Source organism: Dermacentor albipictus, unplaced genomic scaffold (genome assembly GCF_038994185.2).
Source record: "Dermacentor albipictus isolate Rhodes 1998 colony unplaced genomic scaffold, USDA_Dalb.pri_finalv2 scaffold_29, whole genome shotgun sequence".
In the NCBI taxonomy this organism is placed as follows: Eukaryota; Metazoa; Arthropoda; class Arachnida; order Ixodida; family Ixodidae; genus Dermacentor; species Dermacentor albipictus.
In genome coordinates this window covers 3,069,516-3,092,037 of record NW_027225583.1, presented here as the reverse complement: position 1 = coordinate 3,092,037, position 22,522 = coordinate 3,069,516, and the positions used below count along the sequence as shown (strand labels likewise).

Sequence of the window (22,522 nt, the reverse complement as noted above, 5' to 3'; positions counted from 1 at the left end):
CAACTTGGAGTAGCCCCTGAATCGCCGCAGCGTGAGCCGCAAGCGATGACCTACGCCGCCGTCGCACGCCGTCAAGGACCCCCTCCGCGACCGCGCCAGGGCCCTGTCACGCCGCAGTTTCGTCGTCCGCCGCCGCCGCCGCCAGCACGACCACCCGTGGCCCAGCGCACCTACGCGAGGAAGACGGACATCTGGCGTGCTCCTGACCACCGCCCGCTCTGCTACCACTGCGGAGAAGCGGGTCACGTCTACCGACGATGTCCGTACCGCGAGATGGGACTGCGAGGTTTCGCCGTCAACGCGCCGCGTCCACAGCTTGGCGAGCGCCCACGTGACATTGCCGATTACCTCGCCGCTACTCAGTGTAGCCCTCGACGGCCGTCCCGTTCGCCGTCACCAGGACGCTACCTGTCGCCGCAGCGCCGACCATACACCGGCCCAGCCCGGGGCCGCTCTGCGAGCCCATATCCGCAAAACTAAAAGCAGCAACCGATGGAGGTGCGGTTGCTGTTCATCAAACTGACGAAGATCCTCCGCCGCCGACGAAGACGACGAAGAGACCATCTCGACGACATAATAACGACACCCCGCCGTCCCGACGAAGTCAGGAAGCCAAGAACACACCGACGAAAGACGACTTGACGTTCTAGCTTCACTTCAACACGACGCAGCCGTGATCCGACGCCGAGACCTAACTGCAACGCCAGACAAAGGACCACCGACCTCGACGTGCTTCTCGACGGCCACGCAGTTACCGCCTTAGTGGACACAGGGGCTGATTACTCCGTCATGAGTGGACACATCGCCGCCCAGTTGAAGAAAGTTAAGACTACGTGGGAAGGCCCTCAAATTCGAACCGCTGGAGGACACCTCATTACGCCGTCTGCAGTCTGCACGGCAAGAATTACCGTTCATGACCGGACTTACCCTGCCACCTTCGTTATCCTCCAACAGTGTTCACGAGACGTCATTCTCGGCATGGACTTCCTGAACCAACACGGCGCAATCATCGACCTGAAGTCGAAGTCAATAACGCTGTCGGAAGATCAAGCGATACCGCCGGAGAGCCCTCGTAGTCACCATGCCTTGAGGGTGCTCGAAGATCAAGTGAGCATCCCGCCTCGCTCCAGCATTGTCATTTCGGTCGGCCCCGAAACACCCGTTGACGTAGAAGGCGTCATCAAAGGCGACCAACGTCTACTGCTCGACCGTGAAATTTGCGTCGCAAGAGGGATCGCTCGACTGCACGGAGGAAACACGAAGTTGTTGCTGGCAAACTTCAGCCCGGAGTTCAAGCACATCAACAAGGGCACGACGATCGCATACATCGAGGAATTTCAGGAAACCAGCGATGCGTTTGTCCTCTCGGATTCTGTTGCATCTACCCCGACGACCGTAGTTCCCGAGCCAGACTTCGACATAAATCCAAGTCTCCGCGTGATTAAGAAGCAACAGCTCAGAAGTCTCCTTCGACGATACAAAGACTGCTTTTCGACGTCATCGAGGATTCGACAAACCCCAGTCGCAAAGCATCGCATAATAACCGAAGAGTGCACTCGACCACTCCGCCAAAGCCCTTACCGAGTTTCGCCGCGAGAACGCGAAGCTATAAGAGAACAAGTCGACGAAATGCTGCGCGACGACATCATCCAGCCGTCGAAAAGCCCGTGGGCATCCCCTGTTGTCCTGGTGAAGAAAAAGGACGGAACCCTACGTTTCTGCGTCGATTATCGTCGTCTGAACAAGATCACGAAGAAGGACGTATACCCCCTTCCACGGATAGACGACGCATTGGATCGGCTCTGCAACGCTAAGTACTTCTCCTCGATGGACCTCAAGTCTGGCTATTGGCAAATAGAAGTCGACGAAAGAGATCGCGAAAAGACCGCCTTCATCACCCCAGACGGCCTCTACGAGTTCAAGGTTATGCCATTTGGACTGTGCTCGGCGCCTGCAACGTTCCAGCGCGTGATGGATGCGGTTTTAGAGGGATTGAAATGGCAGACCTGTCTCGTTTACTTGGATGACGTCGTTGTATTCGCCGGAAATTTCGACGATCACCTTAGGCGGCTTGCCACAGTACTAGAGGCCATCAAGTCATCAGGGCTCACTCTGAAGCCAGAAAAATGCCGCTTCGCTTACGACGAGCTTCTGTTCCTAGGTCACGTCATCAGTAAATCCGGAGTACGCCCCGAACCGCAGAAAACAGCTGCCATCGCAAAGTTCCCGCAGCCCACCGACAAGAAGGCAGTGCGTAGATTCCTTGGCATGTGTGCCTACTACAGGCGCTTTGTCAAGGACTTTTCACGCATCGCCGAGCCGTTGACACGTCTAACTCAGGCACGTACCCAGGGGGGGGGGGGGGCCCGGGGGGGCCCGGCCCCCCCCCGAAATCAAGTGGCATACCCCCCCCCCTCTCTCCCCACCCACGCCACCACTCCTCACATATTCCTAAAGCGCCGCCAGATTAATGTTGAGGCTTGGCAGCTATTCATCGGTCAGCCTTATCCTGCCTTTTTCACTCTTTTTAGATGGCGGTAGTTATCGGCATCTCTTGTAATGTGAAGGACAGTTTTCTCATAGATTCCGCACCCGTGCGATTAACTCTAGATGCGCTCAGTTGTTACCATCTATTCAACCATCACTCGCATAGCTGTTGCTTTTGTTAGTTCAACCTTCTTTGTTTAGGCTGATCCTGGGACCAGGAGAGGGATGCGGCTGTTACTCAGCTGGTCTGTACTCTCATGGAACGAGTTGCGACCGGAGAAAACACCAATTGCGTTTAACTTTTCCCTTTGCTTCATTATTTCCTTGAGTTACGGCTCGCCGCGACGCTGGCAGATGCCCGGAACCGTATACACGTGATATGGGTTAGATAAGGTGGGAAATAAAATGATGTGAAAGAGCGTCCATCATGAAACCCTGCAATAAGCCTTTAACCCATAAGCAAAATGACTGTCGCCAGTTACCGCATCTGCTTTTCCTTAATTGTATAGCACTTTTCGTGCAAAATTGGAAACCGGAAACAAAAATCGCAAGGAGTTGAGAAATTAAGCGATCTACTAAGGGAGAGAGCCAACGCAACAACCGAACTGCAAGCAAAAGCGAATAATAAAAATGTTAACCGTTGTTTATGAGAATATTTATGGATCAACATCTTTTTATTTAAAAAGGAAGTAGAGAAAACGCCGCCAGAAATGGAGAATAATTACTTGCTTTGAATGACGCGTCTACAGTTATCGGTCGAACCGCCTCACGTAGCCACTTCTCTGCTGTGCTTATGTGGGTGCTTTTCTAACCTTTCTCGGTGAGCGCAGTGCATCTAGAATCGCAGAGTCCTGTGCTCTACGCGGTTTATGGGACTGGCGGCCGCACAGCGTTACGCAATTCGCGGATCTGTCAAAACTGATCCACAAGGCGAAAATAACTGATATTCGAAACTATAACACGTGAAAGACTGAAGAAGCCGCAAAAAAAAAAAAATGAACGCAGCCTGAAATCAGTAAAAAAGAAACCTGGCATAGGACAAACCATGATGTATGCACTAAAAGATAAGAGGGATAATATCATAAGCAATCTCGAAGATACAGTAAAAGCAGCGGAAAAATTCTAAGCTGACCTGTATACAGTACCCAGAGGAGTCACGATACCTCACTTAGAAACAGTAATGAACAGGATACAGAAACTCTCCTATAACTAGCGATGAGGTCAGAAGGGCGCTGCAAGACATGAAACGATGAAGAGCGGGAGGAGAAGGTGGAATAACAGTCCATTTAATCAAAGATGGAGGAGACAAAATGCTTGGAAAACTGGCGGCTCTTTATACGAAGTGTATATCGACTGCAAGGGTTCCAGAAAACTGGAAGAATGCAGACATTATACTAACCCACAAAAAAGGAGACGTTAAAGAATTGAAAAATTATAGGACCATTAGCTTGCTCCCAGTATTATATAAGATATTTACCAAAATAATCTCCAATAGAATAAGGGCAACACTGGTTAGATAGCCGTTGGACCATTAGGGTTACAGAATGGGTACCAAGAGAAGGAAAACGCAATCGAGGACGACAAAACACTAAGTGGAGCGATGAAATTAACAAATTCGCGGGTGCTAGTTGGAATCGGTTGGTCCAGGACAGGGGTAAATGGAGATCCCAGGGAGAGGCCTTCGTCCTGCAGTGGGCATAAAACATGATGATGATGATGATGATGATGATGGAGGTGGTGGGCCCCCCCCCGAAAAAAAATCCTGGGTACGTGCCTGGTCTAACTAAATGTGATGTTGAGTTCAAGTGGGAAACGCCGCAGGCCGACGCATTTGAAGAACTCAAACGACGCATGCAGTCGCCGCCGGTACTTGCGCACTTCGACGAGTACGCCGATACAGAAATCCATACTGACGCCAGTAGCCTAGGCCTCGGTGCCGTTCTAGTCCAGAGGAAAAACGGAGTCGAACAGGTGATATCTTACGCTAGCCGGTCGCTGTCAAAAGCGGAAGGCAACTATTCTACGACCGAAAAGGAATGCCTCGCCATCGTTTGGGCTACAGATAAATTTCGCCCTTATCTTTATGGCAGGCCATTCAAAGTCGTCAGTGACCATCACGCTTTGTGTTGGCTAGCGAGTATAAAGGATCCTTCAGGACGACTGGCGCGGTGGAGCCTCAGACTACAAGAATACGACATCACTGTAACCTACAAGTCCGGACGAAAACACTCCGATGCCGATTGCCTATCACGTGCCCCCATTGACCCGCCGCCGCAAGATGACGAAGATGACGACGCCTTCCTTGGCATGATAAGCGCGGAAGACTTCGCTGAGCAGCAACGGGCAGACCCGGAGCTAAAAGGCCTGGTGGAATATTTGCAAGGGCACACCGACGTTGTCCCCAGGGCATTTAAGCGCGGACTATCTTCCTTCACGCTTCAAAACAATCTCCTCGTGAAGAAGAACTTTTCACCAGTCCGCGCCAACTACCTTCTTGTTGTCCCGTCAGGACTTCGTCCAGAAGTATTGCACGCCCTACATGACGATCCGACCGCTGGACACCTCGGTTTTTCCCGGACACTCTCGAGGATACAACAAAAGTATTATTGGCCGCGCCTGACCGCCGACGTCGCCCATTATGTCAGAACATGCCGAGACTGTCAGCGACGTAAGACACCGCCGACAAGGCCAGCCGGATTACTACAGCCAATCGAGCCTCCTTGCCGACCATTCCAGCAGATCGGGATGGACTTGCTGGGACCCTTTCCGACGTCAACAACCGGAAATAAGTGGATCGTCGTGGCGACAGACTACCTCACCCGCTTCGCTGAAACTAAAGCACTGCCGAAAGGTAGCGCAGCCGAAGTGGCGAAATTTTTTGTCGAAAATATCCTGCTTCGACATGGCGCCCCAGAAGTCCTCATCACCGACAGAGGAACGGCCTTTACAGCGGAGCTCACCCAAGCCATTCTGAAATACAGTCAGACAAGGCACAGGAGGACCACGGCCTACCACCCGCAGACGAATGGCCTTACGGAGCGGCTGAATAAGACCCTCGCCGACATGCTAGCGATGTACGTCGACGTCGAACACAAGACCTGGGATGCCGTCCTGCCGTACGTAACATTTGCTTACAACACGGCGGTGCAAGAAACAACACAGATCACGCCGTTTAAGCTGGTTTACGGCAGGAACCCGACGACGACGCTCGACGCCATGCTGCCCCACGTCACTGACGAAGAGAATGTTGACGTCGCTAGCTATCTCCAGCGCGCCGAAGAAGCCCGACAGCTCGCCCGCCTACGGATCAAGAATCAACAGAGGACCGACAGCCGACGCTACAACCTCCGACGACGCTTTGTTGAGTACCAGCCCGGCGACCGTGTTTGGGTAAGGACCCCGATACGCCGGCGAGGACTCAGTGAGAAGCTGCTGCGACGCTATTTCGGACCCTACAAGGTCATCCGACGTATTGGCGCACTAGACTATGAGGTCGTGCCAGACGGCATTTCGCACTCACAGCGGTGCCGCGCACGATCTGAAGTGGTCCACGTGGTGCGCCTTAAACCATTTTACGGACGCTTATGAACTTCCTTAGTTTGTTGTTTTCTTTGCTACGAGTGCTTTTCTTTGTTACTTTCATTTGTTTGCAGCATCGGGTCGATGCTTTTTAAGAGGGGGGTAATGACACGTGTACTTATCTTTATCGGGCAACCACGTTTCGCCGCTTAACAACTGTAATCGCAGATCGAGGTACGCGCCTGCATGTATCCGACGTTTCTGGAAAGTTATCGACGCTTCTATCCGCGTGTCTGGTGTCGCCGAACCTTGTGTTATCAGATTTCATCGCGTGACACGAATGGTGTAGAACTTTGTGGAAGACACGCGGGTCCCATCAGTTAATCTGGAACATTCGACGACTGATCTATAAAAGCCGACGCGCTTGACCCGCTGATCAGATTTTCGACGATCGCCGACTGTGTTCGCCGCTATCGTTGTGCTTTAAGTGTAGCCTGTTCTGTGGGCACAGGTTCGCCCAATAAAAGCTAGTTTTGTCTTACACAGTACTGCTACTGTGTTCTTTCTTCACCGTCACTACCACGTGACACTATCGATAAGGTGATAGAGAAATGTGCGGAATATAACCAACCCTTAAATATAGCTTTCATTGATTACGAGAAAGCGTTTGATTCTGTCGAAACCTCAGCAGTCATGGAGGCATTATGGAATCAGGGTGTAGACGAGCCGTATGCAAAAATACTGAAAGATATCTATAGCGGCTCCACAGCCACCGTAGTCCTCCATAAAGAAAGCCACAAAATCCCAATAAAGAAAGGCGTCAGGCAGGGAGATACGATCTCTCCAATGCTATTCAGAGCGTGTTTACAGGAAGTATAGAGACCTGGATTGGGAGGTATTGGGGATAAAGGTTAATGGAGAATACCTTAGTAACTTGCGATTCGCTGATGATATTGCCTTGCTTAGTAACTCAGGGGACCAATCGCAATGCATGCTCACTGACCTGTAGAGGCGAAGCAGAAGAGTGGGTCTAAAACTTAATCTGCAGAAAACCAAAGTAATGTTTAACAGTGTCGGAAGAGAACAGCAATTTACAATAGGTAGCGAGGCACTGGGAGTGGTAAGGGAATACATCTACTTAGGGCAGGTAGTGACGGCGCATCCGGATCATGAGACGGAAGTAATCAGAAGAATAAGAATGGGCTGGGGTGCGTTTGGCAGGCATTCTGAGATCATGAACAGCAGGTTGCCATTATCCCTCAAGAGAAAGGTGTATAATAGCAGTGTCGTACCAGTACTCATCTACGGGGCAGAAACCTGGAGACTTACGAAAAGGGTTCTACTCAAATTGAGGACGACGCAACGAGCTATGGAAAGAATAATGATAGGTGTAACGTTAAGGGATAAGCAAAGAGCAGATTGGGTGAGGGAACAAACGCGAGTTAATGACATCTTAGTTGAAATCAAGAAAAGAGAGAGAGCAAATGATAAAGGAAAGGTAGGGAGGTTAACCAAGACTGAGCCCGGTTGGCTACCCTACACTGGGGAAAGGGAAAAGGGGATGGAAAGATTAAAAGAAGAGAAAGTTCACTGGGCATATCGTTCGGTCACTCAGTCCGGATCACAGACGCTGACTCAGTCCAGTAGCCTTCAAATATCGCAGCAGAGCTTTTGTGGCCTTTTGTAGCTGCGATATGCGAGGCCAAATCAAGAAAAAGAAATGGGCATGGGCAGGACATGTAATGAGGAGGGAAGATAACCGATGGTCATTAAGGGTTACGGACTGGATTCCAAGGGAAGGGAAGCGTAGCAGGGGGCGGCAGAAAGTTAGGTGGGCGGATGAGATTAAGAAGTTTGTAGGGACGACATGGCCACAATTAGTACATGACCGGGGTTGTTGGAGAAGTATGGGAGAGGCCTTTGCCCTGCAGTGGGCATAACCAAGCTGATGATGATGATGATGAGCTACTTTGAGGTCGAGAATTGACTTCGTGAGCCTGTGCCTCCTTTGATCTCGCCGACATGACGCCACGAAGCCTTTCCAATTCAATATCATACTCTGTGCTCTTCTATGAACATGCGCTTCGATATGTTTCTTCGTGCTGTCAGCGGCCCAACTGAGTATTCGGGAACGCGTTCTCAACCGACACCGACTTTAAAATAGCAGTTGGCAGAAGTATCCGTCGCTAAGATGGCTATAGTAAAAGGACTCGCTGGACTGAGCGACTTTCTCGGTATATGTGCACTCGCAGGTTCTGACGCCGTGCCCAAGTACTGCTCGTTCCGCAGCCACCCGGGCATGTGCCTGATGGGCGTGAAGCGCTTCTACTGGGACCGACGGTCCAACAAGTGCCGCCAGTTCCACTACAACGGCAGCTTCGGCAACGCCAACCGATTCTTGACGTTCGACGAGTGCCGAAGAGCCTGCGACGTCCGTGAGTCCTCACGCTGTCCGTGATGCGGCGGTGTGGAGAGGGCTACTGACACATATTTCATTTCATTTATTGATCTTTAAGGGCCCGGAGGGCATACAAATGTGTGTTATGCAATCATTCCAGAAACCAAAATTAGAGAACATGACCATTTCAGCTATATTCAGCTATTCATTCCTTTTTTCTTGCGTTAGACGAATGTACAGGACTGCGATATTCCAGAAAGAATATTAGGAAGCCTCAGAGCGCCCTAGCTAACTTACTATACAGGGCCCTTACAACGAACACCTATATAGCGAAATGATCTGTTTAACGAAGGATTAATTGTGTCCGGGTTCCGCTGTGAGCGGGCCAGTGCGCTACCTTTACAACGAAGCGACCTGTATAACGAAAGATTTCGGAGGGCCCTAATCACTCCGTTACAAAGGCATTCGACTGCAGTAGCTTTCCTACGGACTACTTCCGGTTTCGCTTCCCGGGAGGTGTGTGCGGTGTGACGTCAGGACACCGATGGTGGTGACGTGCGAGCCACATTTTGGTACTAGGTCCGGCTTGCTCGGTCGTCTATACTGTAAAATATTGCACATCCTTATTCACTCTTAAGGGAGTGAATTATTGCACAGCGCATTGTGCCAGTGTACATCGTGCCGTGCAATGGTTAGCAGCATGTCAGACCCCCCCGAAACGAGTGCCCCATGTGACCACCTTCTGCGTCATGACGTCATTACACGTACCCGCCGTGGTTGCGCTAGTGGCTATGGTGTTAGGCTGCTGAGCACGAGGTCGCGGGATCGAATCCCGGCCACGGCGGCCGCATTTCGATGGAGGCGAAATGCGAAAACAACCGTGTGCTTAGATTTAGGTGCACGTTAAAGAACCCCAGGTGGTCAAAATTTCCGGAGTCCTCCACTACGGCGTGCCTCATAATCAGAAAGTGGTTTTGGCACGTAAAACCTTATAATTTTTTCTGAAAATAATTGTGTGGATATCACATCATTTACGAGATATGCGCCGTCAAACTTGCCGTAAAAATGCACTGTCGTTCCACTCAGTGTCTTGAAAAAAATGTCGTGTCATGCATTGAAGCACAAAAGTAACTGGAACGCCGACGCATTTCTCCGCAAAGTTCGGGAATTAATATCTCGAAACTGGTGTCGCCCTGACAATTCGTTCCATTTGTGCATCCGCATCTCGAACTCCCCAGGTATAATTTGTAAATTACAATAGGTGCCACACGGTAATTAGTTAAAAACTAATTAGTAAGTTTCTGTTGATTATTCGATATCATTTTTTTTGTGCAGGTAGTGTCCGCCGCTTCGGGTACAGAAGCTCACGGGCTAGAATTGCGCTATCTGCAACGGGCATTTTTTTCTTTTCTAAATTTTGAAAGTGTTCGCTGAAACACCCGATATATATATTGTTACGTCCAAGCGCGTCAAAGGGACGCGGGGATCAAGAAGAGAGGGGAAGAGGAGAACGAAGACTGTGCAGCGTAGGCTCCGTGGTTACGAGGTGTACCCCGCACCGTCCACCAATTTGTTACAAGCACTGGGAAAAGGGGTTTATTGAGGCGTGCGAGAGCAGGAACGGCAGGCTACGAACAACAGGAATGGCCGCTGCACAGTCTTCGTTCTCCTCTTCCCCTCTCTTCTGGGAGCTTTTCGGAGCTTTTCGGAGGAGCTTTTCGTAGAGGAGCTCAGAGCGTGTTTTGGAGACTCTAGCGCAAAAAAGAAACGCGCCGAACAGACGCTTTCGCAAAGAGCTCAGATTCCCGGCGAGACCTGTACGACTTATATCGAAGAAGTGCTGAAACTGTGCAAAATAGTGAACTCTCAAATGTCTGAAGAGGACAAAAATGGACATTTGTTGAAAGGGATAGCCGAAGACGTCTACAATTTTTTGATCGGCAAAAAAAAGCTTGGATTCCGTGTCTGACGTCATTCGCCACTGCAGGACCTTTGAGACGCTGAAGATGCGACGGATAATACCGAAGTTTGGTCGCCTGGCTAATGTCACAACGATGGCAAGTGTAGACCCGAGTTCGTGTGTTGACCTTCCATCAACAATACGGCAGATTGTTCGCGAAGAGTTGCTCCATCGGGAAGAGATGTACCGTTGCACACCCGGCATCGCTGGTGCGTACTTGCCACACGAGATGCGAAACACGGCCGTTTCGACCGCATGGCAACCCACGGTTCACTCAGCGACCGTCGAGTATAGGTCTACCCCACAAACGAGAGGGACCCTGAGCTATCAAGATCATGACTACGACCAACGCCCTCGCCGCACGCACGCCTCCGGGCGGCCGATGCCTAGCCATGATGAATGGGACCCACCTGCTGGCTATGCAGTCGACAGCAACATGCGTGACTACGTGCAAGAACATCGAAATTTGCGGCATCTGCCGGTGTGTTTTCAATGCGGTGTCGCGGGCCACATAGCGAGATTTTGCAATCGTCGCCCAACAACGTGGAATCGTCGATCGGGGTCTTCAACAAGGACCACACCTCCTACGAGGACAACTCAACAGCCATGCACCACCTCTTGGTCAGCTGGCGTCCCTCCTGGCAACGATTACTGGCAGAGAAGCTTCCGGAGCCGCTCGCCGGCATCTGACAGGAGTTTGACCCCACCGCCAACTTCTCGTGCACCGCGTTTACGTCAATCCCCATCGCCAGTGCGCCGCTCAGCCTCGCCTTCACAACCGGAAAACTAGCTAGCGCGGCCGATGGGGGTGAGGTCGCTCGACACGTGCTATCGACAGAAATGCCCCCTGAAGTTGCTATGATTAAGAACAAAGTGCATGTACTTGTGGATGGTGTTCCTACAATGGCTTTAGTGGATACCGGGGCAACTGTATCCGTAATGAGTCTCGGTTTTAAAGGTCGGTAGGGGCGCAAAGTTGTATTTCCGTGGGACCAGGCTGCAACGTTTTGTGGAGTGAGCGGCGAGTCGTTGCGCCCTGTTTGTGTGTGCACTGCTGAAGTGTCCCTGGCTGGTGGAGTTTTCGCGACGGAGTTTGTAGTTATTCCCCGATCGACGCACGAAGTGATTTTGCGCATCGACTTTTTGCAGCAGTGTGGTGCGACCGTTGATTGTCGCACGGGGGAAGTTTGCGTCGATGGCCATGTTTCGTCCGGGCTCTTAGAGGAGACTTGCAGTCAAGGTGAACTTTGTGTGTCTACAGATACTGTTGTGCCTGCGTCCACCTCGGTGTGCGTGCCGGTTGAATGTCGCGGTGCAGTTCCAGACAGTTTCGATGCCTCCGTAGAGCCAATGCATCTAAATTGTATGAAGAAGAACGTTTTTGTCCCTCATTGTGTGGTATCCATCGGCAACGGGCGTGCTGGCTTGTGGACGGCCAACTGCTCGGCAGAAGCCGTCCTGCTTCCAGAGGGCTTGAAACTCGCCTACTTTACAGAATACACGTCTTCGTCCGTAGCCGTACTAACAGACTCGCCGTGTGAACCTGATGACCTTCGCCAAGTCTCAGACAAAAAGCTTCTGTCTATGATAAACAAGTCGCTCAGCACAAGGGAGCGCCATACCTTGGTGGATACGCTTTCTAAGCATCTGTCAGTGTTTGACTTTGCGCAGCCGGACAAAGCGTTCTCGATTCCCGAGTCACGAACACGCCATACTATCGATACGGGATCTGCGCGCCCGATCAGGCAAAAGCCTTATCGCGTGTCGCCTAACGAGCGCAAGATAATCGGGGAACCTGTGAGTGACATGATGAAAAATGGGATAATACAAGAGTCCTCGAGTCCTTGGGCAGCTCCGGTCATACTCGTCAGAAAGAAAGACGGTAACTGGAGATTTTGCGTCGATTATCGAAGATTAAACGCCGTGACTAAGAAGGATGTCTACCCGCTGCCCCGGATTGATGATGCAATCGATTGCCTTCATTCGGCCTCTTATTTTTCTTCAGTGGACCTGCGCTCAGGATATTGGCAAATCCCGATACACCCGACAGACAGAGAGAAAACAGCCTTCATAACCCCGGATGGATTATTCGAATTCAATGTGATGCCATTTGGGTTGTGCAATGCTCCAGCAACCTTTGAAAGGTTCATGGACACCATTCTGCGTGGGTTAAAATGGAACATCTGTATGTGCTATCTTGACGACGTTGTTATATTCGGGCGCACATTCAATGAGCACAATACGCGCCTGGATATTGTCCTCGACTGCATCAAAAACGCCGGCCTGGTTCTGAACTCCAAGAAATGTAACTTTGGTGACCGTCAAACCCTTGTGCTGGGTCACCTAGTTGACAAAGACGGTATCCGGCCTGATCCCCTCAAGACGGCAGCTGTCGAGGCATTCAGTGCACCGCAGTCAGTGAAGCAACTTCGTAGTTTTCTGGGTCTTTGCTCTTACTTTCGCCGATTTATTCCTGGTTTTGCTGACGTCGCTTATCCTCTGACAAATCTGCTACATAAAGACGCACGGTTTGAGTGGACACCCGAGTGCGATTCTGCATTTCGTCAGCTGAAGTTCCTGTTAACCTCTCGACCTATCCTTCGCCACTTCAATCCTACTGCGCCGACAGAAATCCACACAGATGCTAGTGGCGTTGGTCTGGGTGCCGTATTGGTCCAACGCTATGACGACCGTCAGCACGTGATTGCTTATGCAAGCCGCTCATTAAGCAAACCTGAACGGAATTACACGGTGACAGAGCAAGAATGCCTCGCTGTAATCTTTGCGGTTCAGCGATTTCGCTCGTACTTGTACGGACGCCCATTCCAAGTCGTCACAGACCACCATTCCCTGTGCTGGCTCGTGAACCTTCGCGACCCTTGTGGTCGCCTTGCGCGCTGGGCTTTGAGGTTGCAGGAATATAACTTCACTGTTTCCTACAAGAGTGGCCGAAAACACGCTGACGCAGACTGCCTTTCCCGTATGCCGCTTGCCACGACGGACTGCGACGCAGACGATTTTGATCATCTCGTCGCTTCTGTGACACCCGCTTTTCCAGATATCGATGCGTTCAAAACAGAACAACGGACAGACATTAAATTGGAGCCACTCTTTACTTCTGCCCATTCAAGTGCAACAAGCAGCTACTGTGTACGTGACGGGCTCCTGTACAAAAGGAACTACTCAAGCACGGGTGCACGCTTCCTTCTAGTGGTGCCGGAGCGTCTCCGGCCAGCAATCCTTCAGGCTATGCACGATGACCCTACCTCCGGGCACTTAGGCACTGTGCGCACACTTTATCGCATTCAAGAACGCTTTTACTGGCCCCGGATGCGACATTCGGTTGAGTTTTATGTCGCCAGCTGCATACAGTGCCAACGTCGGAAACGCCCAACCACTGCCCCATCAGGTCTCCTTCAACCTGTGCCGCCTTCCAGCTCACCCTTTCGGCAAGTTGGAATTGATCTGTTAGGCCCTCTTCCAAAGTCATCTAAGGGGAACCGCTGGATAATTGTCTGCGCCGACTATTTCACACGCTATTGCGAGACGGCGGCTATACCATCAGCAACTGCCACCGAAGTGTCGCTTTTCTTACTTCACGCTATTGTTCTACGACATGGACCACCTGGTGTTATCATAAGCAACCGGGGACGTCAATTCACGGCGGATATAGTGGAAGAGCTTGCGCGTTTGTGTCACTCGCACCTCAGGCACTCGACGCCATATCATCCGCAAACGAACGGCCTCAGTGAGCGCACTAATCGAACGATCACAAATATGCTTTCCATGTATGTTGCGTCCGATCACAAGAATTGGGATGAAGTTCTACCTTTTATTACTTACGCATATAACACCGCCAAGCACGAGACAACCGGCTACAGCCCCTTCTTCCTTCTATATGCTCGGCCGCCCCGGTATACGCTCGACACTGTCCTGCCTTTTTACCACCACGACAATCCTACGGTCGCCGATACGCTGTGCCTCGCTGAAGAGGCTCGGAGACTTGCGCGTCTTCGGACTTTGGCATCACAAGAAAACTCCAAAGCCCGCTACGACGCACGACATCGGCCAGTTACATATAACCCTGGTGATCTCGTTTGGCTTTGGACTCCCACAAGGAAGCGCGGTTTGTGTCAAAAGCTGCTGGCAAACTACGATGGACCGTATGTTGTCATCGACAAAGTCAGCGAAGTGAACTATACTCTCGCGCGCCTCACGAACACTGGTAGACGTTCTGCTAGGACACACGTCGCGCATGTCGCACGGTTGAAATCATGCACGCCACGACAAGCTAGTTGACTCGCCCAGGGGGCTTTGTCTGCGAGGGGAGGTATGTTACGTCCAAGCGCGTCAAAGGGATGCGGGGATCAAGAAGAGAGGGGAAGAGGAGAACGAAGACTGTGCAGCGGCCATTCCTGTTGTTCGTAGCCTGCCGTTCCTGCTCTCGCACGCCTCAATAAACCCCTTTTCCCCGTGCTTGTAACAATATATATATATATATATATATATATATATATATATATATATATCCGCGAATGAATCCGCCGCGATACCGACCGGCCCGCTAACAGACAGCGGCTACACCAAACCTGGGAGGGCAGACAAAGAAGGTACTTTGCTTAAAAAAAACACACACACACACAATCCCGTATTTCTTTCCGGGCAAAATCTTCCGGTCGTTCTTCGCACTTCGCGACTCAATCAGAGTCATGCGCGTGACGTCACCAGCGTACAATTTGTTGATTGGTCCCATCGACGAGAGGTCCAGGAGAAGGCGAACGTGACGAGAGAGCCGGTAGTGTGCCCTTACAGGACGGGGAGGGCGCGTCGTCGCGTGGAAGGCGGTCGAAGGAGGGCAATGCCTTCTCTGCTTTTCTATTCTGGCCGCTTGACGGGACCCGCATAGTTCTCGCTGAACTCACTGCACGGAGTTGGTGCAACGGAGTCATTGGGCCTCTTCGATTAGCCGCCCCCCGGCTGTGCCGGAGTGCCCGAGGCGGTGCTTTCAGCCAATGAGGGTTGCGCACGCAGCGTCTCGGGGCAGTCCTGGACAGTCCGAAGACTGTCCAGCACTGGTCCAGGTCTTCGGTCCACCATGCGGTGGACCGAAGAGGTCCACCGCATGGATGGAGTACAGAGACGTGCACGTGGATGAGAGAGCAGCTCGTGGAGAGAGAGGGTACCGAAGGCGAGAGAGAAGCTGCGGCGGCTAAAGCCCCTTAAACTTCGTAAAGTAGTGCCACGCTTTGAAGAATGCCGCCTCCTTCTCGCGCTCTCTGGCCGAGGCCGCCGCCGCGTCGCTATTGGCCTAATAGCATCACGTGGGCCCACGCGCCTTACTTCAGCGCCATTTTTGCTCGAGAAGCGTCTACGGAGTGGCGAGGAACGCATGTTGGGGCCGTTGCTACGCTCGAGCAATGTAGGTGGCTCCGCGGTCGAGGAGGGAGCGCGAAAGAGAGGAGAAACGAGGAGTAGTGAAGGCGGAGGAGGAGAGCGGCACTACTTTACAAAGTTTAAGGGGCTTTAGCGGCGGCCACTTCCTCTCTTTAGCGCTGTGCACCCCAGATACTTTCCTGTCACGAATGTCATGTGACGGTGATGCGAGCCTGTCGTTCGTGGCCTAAAGGTGTACTGGGAACCAGCGTTAAGGAAAGGAAGTGTGCGCTAGATAAAATGACGATTGCTGTTTGGGGATAGGATAAGCGCTCGAGCATTTTAAATGTCTTAGTGCGTGTTCTAAATGAGAATTAAATATTTTTATGATGACTCCTTTCAATGCAGGAAGAAAGTACAAGCCAGTATACAGGTGAAAAGAAGACGCGAGTAGATATGAAGACGTGCATCCTCGACTCCGATAGCACATAATAAAAAGCAAGTCCATATTTCGTTCAATTTGTCGTTGTTGTTATTTATTAATTTTAACTGCGACAGTACAGAAAGTTTGGTTACTGAAGAGCCCACTATTGCAAGATTGCAGCCTGTGAATAATAACACTAAACGAGAGAACAATATTTAAAAAATCAAAATGTTTCACAATCGCTAGGACTGAAGAAAAAAAAGACTACAAAAAATTCTACAAGCATATTAGAACACGTAGAAATTGTTGCAGCTTAGAGTGGCGTTAGGGCAAGGAATCCACCAAGCCCATCGACGGCTACGTCAGGTTGTACGAATGAAGGAAAAATGGTTTAGTTGGTTAGTTACACGGCTCCACTTACGGAAGCCCACTCCATGCAGGAGGAAGTTAAACGTCCGAATTCACACCAGGACCGTCTATCCCACTGCTCGAAAAGTCTCTGCTTTTAGTACAGTCGTCTTTCCTAGGCGAGTCGACTAGGGGATCTGGAGACTGTCCAGCAGGAAATCACAATCGTCGAATGCGTTGCGATACCACGCCCATGCTCACAACGCTCCACAGTAACCCCAGCTCCGAAGCCCGATGGTATGGAATATGTGGCAGGATAGCAACCTGTGCATCCCAGGTGGCCGTTGTTGTTCGGTAGCATTGGAAGGGGGTTTGGCTCGTGGCAAATGTCTAATTAAATGCGCATCTCAGGTCGCCGTCGTTGTTCGGTAGCATTGGATGGGGGTTCGCCTCGTGGCAAATGTCTAATTAAATGCGCATCCCAGGTCACCGTCGTTGTTCGGTAGCATTGGATGGGGGTTTGCCTCGTGGCAAATGTCTAATTAAATGCGCATCCCAGGTCGCCGTCGTTGTTCGGTAGCATTGCATGGGGGTTTGCCTCGTGGCAAATGTCTAATTACCTGCCCATTCCCGGTCGCCGTCGTTGTTCGGTAGCATTGGATGGGGGTTTGCCTCTGCAAATGTCTAATTAAATGCGCATCCCAGGTCGCCGTCGTTGTTCGGTAGCATTGGATGGGGGTTTGCCTCGTGGCAAATGTCTAATTAAATGCGCATCCCAGGTCGCCGTCGTTGTTCGGTAGCATTGGATGGGGGTTTGTCTCGTGGCAAATGTCTAATTACCTGCCCATTCCCGGTCGCCGTCGTTGTTCGGTAGCATTGGATGGGGGTTTGCCTCTGCAAATGTCTAATTAAATGCGCATCCCTGGTCGCCGTCGTTGTTCGGTAGCATTGGATGGGGGTTCGCCTCGTGGCAAATGTCTAATTAAATGCGCATCCCAGGTCACCGTCGTTGTTCGGTAGCATTGGGTGGGGGTTTGCCTCGTGGCAAATGTCTAATTAAATGCGCATCCCAGGTCGCCGTCGTTGTTCGGTAGCATTGGATGGGGGTTTGCCTCGTGGCAAATGTCTAATTACCTGTCCATTCCCGGTCGCCGTCGTTGTTCGGTAGCATTGGATGGGGGTTTGCCTCTGCAAATGTCTAATTAAATGCGCATCCCAGGTCGCCGTCGTTGTTCGGTAGCATTGGATGGGCGTTTGCCTCGTGGCAAATGTCTAATTAAATGTGCATCTCAGGTCGCCGTCGTTGTTCGGTAGCATTGGATGGGGGTTTGCCTCGTGGCAAACGTCTAATTAAATGCGCATCCCAGGTCGCCGTCCTCGTTCGGTAGCATCGGATGGGGATTTGCCTCGTGGCAAATGTCTAATTAAATGTGCATCCCAGGTCGCCGTCGTTGTTCGGTAGCATTGAATGGGGGTTTGCCTCGTGGCAAACGTCTAATTAAATGCACATCCCAGGTCGCCGTCGTTGTTCGGTAGCATTGGATGGGGGTTTGCCTCGTGGCCAGTGGCGTAGCTAGGTCACGTGGCACCCGGAGCCCTGAGGTCTTCTGTCACCCCCCCCCCCGCTGGGTGTAGCCGGCGGAAAGAGGGGTGTCTCCAGACGTATATGACACCCCCCCTCCCTCACTGGCCCCTTGCACCCGGGGCCCACGGCCCCCCCTGTTGCTACGCCACTGCTCGTGGCAAACGTCTAATTAAATGCGCATCCCAGGTCGCCGTCGTTGTCCGGTAGCATTGAATGGTGGTTTGCCTCGTGGCAAATGCCTAATTAAATGTGCATCCCAGGTCGCCGTCATTGTTCGGTAGCATTGGATGGGGGTTTGCCTCGTGGCAAACGTCTAATTACCTGCACATCCCAGGTCACCGTCGCTGTTCGGTAGCATTGGATGGAGCCCCCCTTCATCCTTAGTTCAGGCTGTCAGGTAATGGTGGGGTGGTGGCTTATATTCAATCTGTCAAGGGTCGGTGTCCACGGTGCGTGGACGTCTGGATAGGCGCTGATGGATGGGCGGGTGTTTGCCAACTGGCAAACGTCTAATTGACGTCTTTGGAGTGTTGAGACATAACAGAAGCGTGCTTAATACAGCGCATGACCTGTGACAAACATATACTAGTCTCTCCCAGTGGACACACTTCGTCCATGTTACAACCAATTAAATAATGTCCTAATATGTGTGCGCCATTTTGGAGAGAATATCACATCCGACGGACATCCAAATTTGGATATCCTATCGAGGTCGTCTCAAGAATTAGTATCGTATCTGCATCTTTCTTTCGGCTCACATGTGAACAGTTCTCTCAGAGGCTTTGGCTTTCGGTTTCCTGGCGACAGAAGGTTTTCTAATATGGTAAACTCGTGCAAGCCGAGGCTATCATGCCTACAGCTCATGCGTACATCATAAGTTGCGTGTGTCCTGGTGCAATTGACTCACCAATCCCCCATAGTAGGTTATGCCCTCTATCCGCTAATTGTTCCTCGTATGTTCGGCAAGTCCTTGTTCCCTAGTGAAATGGCGCAACCCACTGTGGGGGATAGACCATGAATGTAATTTATGTTTACCTTTATCGACCTCAAACCAATTGTCATTTGGTGCAAGGTTGCGCTGCTGGAGGTGAAAATAATGGTGTACTTTTTCTTTTTCTTGAGCATTAAGTCAAACCAAATTTTACTGTCATTGTGCCACCTAACTTTTTTTTTCATCTTTCATTCTTTCCGACTTCGTGCACTTCTTGTCCCAAATTTCGTGAGACCGATTCGCATCTTTGGCACGAGCCATATTTCGAGGCCACAACAGTAACCCCCTCTCTGTCGCTTTCTCCCTTCACCAAAAAGGCAATGTTCATCTTTTCCTTACATTTTTTCTCTATCCACGCGGATAAAAAGCTGTGCTTATATCTCGTCACGCGCGTTGTTGGTCAGTTCCGCTCAACCCGCACGTGCCATGCAGACGATGTCATCTGGCAAGCCATCAGCATCGCCATCAGCGTGGCCACATTCCAACCGCGGCTGGTCCCGTCGCGGCCCCACCACCGGCGCTGTCACGTCCCCGTCTTCCGCCGTTGTGACAGAACCGCCGGAGCATGAGGCCAACGTGACGTAAGCGCCGGTAAGCCTGCCTCCGGTGTGTTCGGCTACGTCTCACAACACCCCTTGCGGAGAGGTACCAGCGCACGGGTATGCCCAAGGCGCCATCATGGCAGACCCTAGCGGCGCTCTTGCTGCTGCTGCCGCTGGCGTTACCCAGCTGCATGTGCTTCGTAGGGGTTGCGACCGCTCGAAGCCGGCGAGAGGTCTTCAAGCGCGCCCGGCCGCCGGGAGGCGGATACGACGACGGCGGACGGCCAATCGCGGGCTTCCGAGTTGCCGCGCGCAGCGACGACGCCGTCGCCAGAGTGAACCGCACATCGGCAGCGCAACGCAACAAGCGACGGCCGCGCCTCCTGGACGTCGGTAGGCTCCTGCAGCTGGTCGCGACGGACAACGCCACCGGTCACCACCGCAGCGGCGATAACAAGTCCCACCAGCAGCCGGTGATGAGCCGCCACATCGACGCGTCCATGGCCGAGCTGGTGGCACTGCAGACGTTCGACGGGGCCATCTCCTGGATCGAAGCCAAGTTCGTCAACGACTCGCGCGGCGCCAGTCGTAGCCGCCATCGCCGGACGAGGCCGTACAGTGTCGAAGAGAGGCTCGCGCTGCTCGTACCGGTGGTCGCTTTTGTGCTGCCGTTCCTGATTTGGCTATGCTGCATGGTGATCTGCATCGCGCGAGCCTCGGTAAAAGGGCCGTACTGAAGAACACACGAGCACTGCAGCGCCGCTCTAATTCATAGATGATGCAGCGCAAGATGTGCATCGATCGTGATGGTTGTGTGGAAGACTAGCCGTCTAGGAAGAGACCACGTGGTCCACGTGACGGTTCCGCCACTCCTTGCTTCTTGGACCTGAAGAGCATCGTCTGCAGATGGTGCAGCACAGCCATGTACAGCTTCACTGAAGCCAAAATGGTTTTAAGTTTGATTATCTGCCTGTGTTTCCATGACACTTCATTCGTAACATATCGTACAAGAGTGGGGAAAAATGCGACGTGTACCAAATTTTTTCTCAATAACTTGCTGGTTCGTCAGAACGTGTCTCAACGTAATTCATTCGAGGTACGATTCGTTTACTAGTTGGTAGATCATTTAAATATTTTATGTGGAAGTAAATTGCTGTATAGTGACAGTCTGTGTCGTGTCTTTGTGCACCTTGTACGCTGCTAAACGAGACATTTATACTCTGATAAATGCAAGGCTGATTTCAAATTGGCAGCTCAACGTTTTGTCACTTTTCATTGCAACTAAGTCAACTACAAGCATGCTGCTGGGCTACTTTAGGTCCATTATACTAGAGCCGTGTACATTTAAAATAAAAAATAAGTAGAGCCAGTGCCCCTTTGAAAATGTATTGTGAGTGGGTACGATATGGAGGCCGGGCACCAGATATATAGATGCCATTTCAGTCTGAAAAGATATAAGCATCGAAGTAGAGCCCTATGTTCAAAAGATAATGCCAAGAAGGTGGCCGGTCGCAATGGCATACCATTGGTTTCTTTTTTGACACCATGTAAGCTCGCTGGCCTGAGCCCTCACATTCGTGCCCTCGTAAACCAGCGAATACACACAAAATTGCTGTGCAACTGGCTGCTCAAGGCACTTTGCGTGTATTCGTGGGCTCCTTTCAGGCCCGGAAAAACACTTACATAGCACAGTATTGAGCACCAGAAAGCTGTATCGGGAGTTCGTGTTGCTCCACAATTTTCTCATTGGCACTTTTCATGTTGTTATAATTGAGACTGAGACTAATTATTTAATTAGGCGGGATGCAAGAAATACTCAGAGCGACAGCAAACATTACCTTGGTTGTGTCCAGCTACGTAGCATATGTATATATTTAAGGCTTGGCTCAAGTGAAACACCCTGCAGGCATCCTCCTTGAAACTGCAGCACCACCGGCACCAACAAGAAGAGCGTACAGCGGCAGTACATTACAACGTCTGTTGAAGAAAAATTGAATAAAAAGTGCAACAGCAAATGAAGAAGCTACACCATTGGCTATATAGAGGTTAGTGCTGCTCCGGTGACTTTCAGAATAGTGACTGCGACGGCATGCTTTAGGTTTCAGTTTGCTTTACTACCGAGGCAGCATCAACAGGAGCCTTTCGTTCTTACATTTCATTTGGCACAGGCTTGGCTCTATGTTTTGCTAAAATACCTTTTTCTTTTGGAGTGGGATGGCACAAAGGGTCGCTCTTGGTGCAGCCGTGTTACCACTTCGTCATATCACAAGTACGTTAATATCCCACTTTGTATCCACAGACCTTAAAGGAGTACCAAGATTATATTTCCCATTATTTGATTTTTGTATTACATGAAGGTCCCGGACCTTCCCAGGAGATGTCCACATGTCATGCTGCAGAAGCTGGTCATGAGGTAGCAGAGCATCGCGACCTTTTGGCTCTTGCTCTGGCTCGCTCAGTTTCCTGCTACGCTGCTGCCAAGGGAATATTGTTTACAGTGCCGTCCACTTCTGTGTGCAGCGCGCGAACAGCCAGCTTTGCTCTGCGGGACGACACCTGGTGACGGTTGCTGGGCCTGTGACAGCGTGCGCAGGAGCATGCGCGGCCTAATAAACATGCAGACTTGCGCATATTACATTAACCAGTGGTCATGTTCGCAAGCGCCTTCATTATCACAAACAGTCCGTGAGCACGTTTCTTTTGTTGTGAAAGGACGGGTGTGTTATCAGCCCATTCTATGGCATCTACAAGCGCGCCAAACTGAGTGCAAATTGGGCTAAATAAGGGGGCTTCTCAATGTCGCCGCTCATCAAAAGCAGTTCATGTCTGTTAGGTCGTGCATGCTCCTGGGCACAATATACTGGGCACTGTACATGCTTATGTGTACACTTGCAT

At 51.3% G+C, this 22,522-nt stretch overlaps 1 protein-coding gene across 1 annotated transcript in view; it reads left to right on the top strand.

Annotated features, from left to right (window-relative positions):
- The window catches only part of LOC139052699 (uncharacterized), a 63,354-nt gene extending 47,098 nt beyond the window's left edge, over positions 1 to 16,256 (top strand). Inside the window, exons 2-3 of the mRNA XM_070529747.1 lie at positions 8,259 to 8,441; positions 16,146 to 16,256. Coding sequence (XP_070385848.1) covers positions 8,259 to 8,441; positions 16,146 to 16,174 — 212 coding nt within the window. The 3' untranslated portion in view covers positions 16,175 to 16,256. The remainder of the gene's footprint in view (positions 1 to 8,258; positions 8,442 to 16,145) is intronic.
- The last annotated feature ends 6,266 nt before the right edge of the window (positions 16,257 to 22,522 follow it).